Below are 5,662 nucleotides of genomic sequence, written 5' to 3' on the forward strand. Positions count from 1 at the left end.
ACTATTCACGGCTGGCGAAGTCTTTTATTTGGAATCACTCAATATTCCAACAAGATTAACGAGACCTTGCAGAATATGCACCTGTTACTCCGCCATCCTGTAAATTGACACACAGTCAATCACTACCAGGATGGGATGAAAATTCTGGATCAAGTGCTTGCAACCACAATCCCATGCGACGATTCTCCTGCAGGCGAATCACAGGGTTTATTGTTACACTCAAAATGAGGAGGAATAACTAGTAAAGGGACGGGTGAAAAATGAGCATTGTTACCGTATGCCCCTGCCCAGTGATAGTCAGAAGGAAGTGATCACGCCCACAAACGAAACGCAACGGTTTAGTTCATATTCCATGAAACACTCATACAGTAAACGTGCTTTGGTACACTATCATGACCAATATTCCTACATATCTATACTGTTTGATGACTTCACCTACGCACAAGGCCAGTCACTTACAAGAATATGATGTGGCCTGGATAAGGCGAATAATAAGTCTCTCTGGATTTTACGTGGAACGGAATATGGTAGAAACCTACCATCCAATCTCCAGATGAAACCCACAAAGGAGGCATCAGTGTCTTCCTGTGTCAACTCCCGTGTCAAAGGAAATCTTGCAAGGACCAATACGTCCTCAATCGTGGTCTCGCGCCATTCGGCTACAAGATCCTGAAGAAAGGGCAGGCTTTGTGATTCTAAAATCTTCGCCATCAGATCTACGAAGCCACGCGCGTTAAGGACCTCAAAATCCTCTTCTGTAGGCAACCTGGGTAGGTCAAGGTTGATGAAGAGGAAGGGGTTCGCAGTCCTCATTCGAATACGTTCATGATCTTCGTTGACTGTGGGGTCCATGGTAGAGGCGTAGGTGACCATGCGCTGTGTTAGTGTGGACATATGCAGTGTGAGAGCGCTAGCAGCAAAGCATCTCAAGAAGCGACGGCTGTCCAGTGTAAGATACAACCCATCGCCTGAAAACAGTAGTGAGGAAGAGAGCAGGCCAGGCGAGACGGTTCAACTCACGGAGTTTCGGGCATTCATCTCGATGGATTGCATTCCAGTGCGACTTTTGGCAAGCGCGAGAGCAGTAGCTGACCTTTTTGCAACGTGAACAGCGCTTGAAAGTTATCGGAGAATCTCCTGTAAAACACTGGAGGAGGTAAAGTGTCAGCAAGTCAGAAGGAAGATCAGTCGGAAGGTACCTTTGTATGATTTGCACAAATGTGCAGTGTACCTTCGGCTTTCATTGTATGGCGTACCTGATGGACGCCAAAAGCTTTCACCTTCGCCCAGTCCCAGGGGGTGCAGGGCTTGGTAACGGTGTCCGTGTCATCGTCCAACCCACACTTTACCAATCTTCTCCTGGCTTGTAAAAACCGGCGTAGAACATCTGGATAAACAAGGAATTGAGTGATATTATCAAGTAGATTGGCCCAAAGGGATTGAAAGAGTGTGCTACTAGTGAACGATGGATGGGCCACGAGAAATGTCTTCAGGATCCCTGCGTCTACAACAGCTCGGACACCTTCACACCCAACGCCTTGAATGTAAGAAGTCAAGCAGGACGTGACAGCTTTTACAATCTCGAGCGCAAGCTCGATATCATATGGTTCCTTGAAAGACTTGTGGCCATGTAATAGCTTTCTGATGAGACGAACGAGGGGGGGAATGCTTCCTTGTATAACGTCATACCCTTGTGAGCTCGCAGCGAAGGCTCTTCCAGCCAGGATGAGAAAGATATCCCTGACGTTAGTCAGGTCGGTAGAGCTCATCCTGGGGATTTCCCGAGCCAGCTGCTCGAGTCCTGATGCAAATTTCGAGTGAGAATCGGTGCCGAGAGCCACGAACGCCCTAGCTTGCGTGCAGCCAGTACTGTTGGGCTCCGCTATTTCTGGCTTCACCAATAAGACTAGGTGTGACCATGCCCCCCAGGTTTGGATAGTAGGTTTGTCTTCAGCGACCTTTTCCCAGGAGATTAGGATGAGTTCTTTCAGAGGATCTCGGATCTGTTTCAAGACCCGTAAGTCGGGGACGACACGATGGGCACTATCGCTCAAGAGACTGGGCATAGACCTGTTGTACACGATGTTGATGAGGAACTGAGGAATCGTTTGGATTGCGGTTTCCCGTGCAACTTCCATATCAGATGACGAGCATGTAGGATGTATGATGAGGTGTTCTAAGCAATTCTTCAGCCAGGGTTCAAAGAACTGAATCCACTGATCTTGAGCCACCCAACTGATTAGGTACTCCGTACGCGCGTGATCTCCCACATCCCTGAGTAGGGATAAAAATCCGAGGACTTGGCTGGACAGTGCAAAAACTTTGGTGGCTCTGCCAACCAGGCGAGCTTTCTCCTTTATTCGACACATCCCGACCGAAGGGTGTGCTTCTGGTTTCGGGTGAGGGGAGCTGTTTGAGCTGACCATCGGTAGTGATAATGGGACTTGAGTGGCTAGATGAAAGTGGGCTTATCGCTTTGGTGAGCTCTAGCTGGCAAGTCGATTAGAATAGAGTGGTGTACGCTTGATATCTCGAACGGCGAGAAGGGATGGTTCTTTCACAAAGCTTTGGGTCGTGTAAGGAACAAGTCATACAAAGGAAAATTGTTGTCACGTGTTGACCAATGGGCAGAAATGATTGGGAGAGTGAGGCCGTTTTGGGAACTGGGGTCCAAATTTCCCCTTAAAGAACCCTTGAAAGTCTGTGAACATAAAGACCGGTAAAGCGCTTCTTCGGATGTATGGCGCAAGCCATCCTCAGAAGGTTCTGTTAAGCCCGAATGTTCACGGTCTCGGTGAAGGACGACGAATGGTCGACGAAGGTGTTCAAGATTGATGGTTGTAAACCGATAGCTCCCATTAAGTGAACAGGAAGGCTTGTGGAGCGCTTCTTCGGATATACTGATCTCTCGCCAGAATGTCGGGTCTAGACATTCCGCAAACTTCTGTACCTTCTCTCGATTTGACAAACTTCCTGCCAGTTTGTCTGCTTCAAACTCAAACTCCATATTAAACGAAGTAAGCTTTTGTAGCTGCTCTTCTCCTATACCAGAGAACCTAGCCTTCAACAGATCTAAATTCTCCAGTGCTCCTATTTCTAAATCCCTAATCGACGGGAACAAATCAAACATCTCTTTCTCAAAAGCGGCCCAACTATAGCCTCTCGTAGATGGCAAATGATGTGCCAGGAGTCGAGAGGTCTCGAACTCCATTTGAATCATTGCTAGAATGATAAAAGATTCATCTAACTTCCAGCCCTTAACTTTCCCATATTGTAGGATAGCCGCCATCCATTCCCGTAGATTTCCAGGATCTAGACGGTTGAATGTGGGGAGCCTTTGTTTCGACGTATCCTTGTCTAATTCTTTCAAAGCACCTTTAGAGAACTCCGTCCAGGACTTCTTTATCGGTCTTTCTTCATCTGGCGCACCTGCTGCTACTGGGTCATTCGATATATGGGACATACTTGTTAACGGTCTTTCAAGAAACAAACTCGGGTTTAGTTCAAAAGAATAAAACTCTTCTTCCCGTAGGTCGAAGTCTGAATTATATTTGGAGGGTAGTGATGATAACGGTGAAGAAAACAGTTCAATGTCTTCAGTTAAAATCTCTGGGGTTTCGTATGGGGTTTCTAACGCTTGGTTTCTAGGACCTTGCGTAGATCTTGTATCTCGGAAAGCTTCTCTCGGACTTCTGTCAAAAGAGAAACCGGGGTTTCTTAAATCGTTTGGGATAACTTGGGTAGTCTCTCTCCCTTGCGTAGAATTGCACATAGATCGAGAAGACTGACCAGCTCTCGGTACTTGAGCTGGGGTACTAGATGCTAAAGCCGTAAGACTATGTGTCTGTAAGACTTGTTTGCCAGCCGCTAGTGAAGTGCGAGTATTACGTCGCTGTGAACTAATCTTTCTGAGAGAAGTTCTTTTGGTTTTTGTTGTTTTTATAGTTCTTGCCGTAGGGCTAAAACTACCGGAATTTCACAATATTTCGTTTGATACTGAATGTAATCTTATTTCCACCCCCTGCAGTGGTCACCAGATAATGGGCGAAGAATACCACTCAAGAGTCAACCTAATATCAGAGCTATGGGAGTAGCACCAACACCAAATCAACTCAAAAACTAGTAAACCTCCGTGTAAAGTCTATCAATAACTCTACACACCAGGAAAGATTGCAAGGGTGGACTGCTTGGCAAAGGTTACGCACAAGATCACAGTCTCAATATCGTATGAAGTTCTTATGAAATCAATGTGTAACTGCAAGTGTAAAAACACCACAGCTACGGGGATTCTAAGGTCTGTAGGGGCTCTGTTTATTGTCCAGTGGACTAAGTGGGACTATGAATTTCGTCTACAGTAAGACTAATTCGAACAATTGGAGACTATTGCCCTCGACGGACACGAAAACCAAGTCCTCGGCAGACACGAACGCTAAGACCCTCGACGGATCACGAAACAGTAATCAAGACCTCGGCGGCCTACGGACGGATAGTTCTCTAGTTTTTGACCTCGACAGTCTCGTATAGTTCAAATCAAATCTTATCGTTTCACTGCACAAAGACAGGGCAAATCTCTCTATTGGTGTCAAGAGCAGTTACTCATGGGCAACCCACTCAGGACTTTCCTATGCACGGGTAGTACTCTTTTATCTACGGATACATGAGCTGCTTTTATACTACTTCTACGCTAGCTTTGTAATCCTATCTCTACTTGTTCTATCTCTAAAAATAATGCATCGTAGCTACGAATCCATGTGGAAGCTTATCGCTAGGGACTGCTACATGTGCAGAATCTTGTCTACAGAGCTTTTCTGTATTCGAATCATATGTTTTGGACCAATCTGGACTGATCTTCATTTTTGTTTCAGCATGTAGAATGGACCTACATAGGCATACCATATGGTATTTCCTGCCTACGGACCTTATCCTGCATTTCGACGTTATCAAATCATATGGACTTTGTGTGTCCAAGTAGTTCCAGCATATGGATCCAGAGTTCCGAATCGCCATAGCACATGAACAGCGTGGACTCCGAGATCCGTTGTTCATTCCTGCTTGGTTCCTAGGTACTCTATCTGTGATCTGGGATCTGTATCATGTCTTTTTGTCTTTTCCTCAGATCGGGACTCGATCTATGGTCATATCACATTTCTCCTAGTCTGTGTGGTCCAATGTCCGATTTCTTGTCAACTAAATCCCCCGTAGAAGTAGGTACTCCTAGTATGAAGGCCTTTTGACTTTGTTAAGTTCTGCTATGAACGGTTCTGTGAAGACTACAAGTCTTCTAATAGTACAATCCCTTGATATGCCAGTGCATAGTAGAATGTAGAGAGTAGAACTCGGTGAATTACTGCTTAAGTCCTCTGCTCATAGTGTTCTACAGGTTTCGAATGGTCATACAGTTTTCTGACACGATCTACGGCTCTCTCTAACTGGTCTAGCTGTGCCTGCGGCACATCCTACTAGCGGCACTAGCTTTAACTAGCAATTCGGGCTCACTCTAGTTCTTAATACGATAAATATCGCTCAACGATCAGGAAAGACATGCAAAGGGGCCAAAGACGTCCAGAGATTGTCTACGGAGGTTCCAGGGCGATTAGAATCGAACCCTTGACCTTTGCGGTTCCCCTTGACTCGGGATGGCAAAGGCTCGGATGACTGATCA

General features: G+C 46.0%; 1 protein-coding gene across 1 annotated transcript; it reads right to left on the reverse strand.

Moving 5' to 3' along the window:
• Positions 1-455: 455 nt before the first annotated feature.
• E1B28_006907 (uncharacterized protein) lies at positions 456-2,426 on the reverse strand (the record flags this gene model as incomplete). The annotated part of the gene is made up of 4 exons (XM_043151611.1): positions 456-475; positions 540-968; positions 1,021-1,147; positions 1,200-2,426. The coding sequence occupies 4 exons, from the start codon at positions 2,424-2,426 to the stop codon at positions 456-458; spliced, it is 1,803 nt and encodes a 600-aa protein (XP_043009691.1).
• Between the last annotated feature and the right edge of the window lie 3,236 nt (positions 2,427-5,662).

The sequence above is a fragment of the Marasmius oreades genome, chromosome 4 (assembly GCF_018924745.1).
Source record: "Marasmius oreades isolate 03SP1 chromosome 4, whole genome shotgun sequence".
Classification (NCBI taxonomy): domain Eukaryota; kingdom Fungi; phylum Basidiomycota; class Agaricomycetes; order Agaricales; family Marasmiaceae; genus Marasmius; species Marasmius oreades.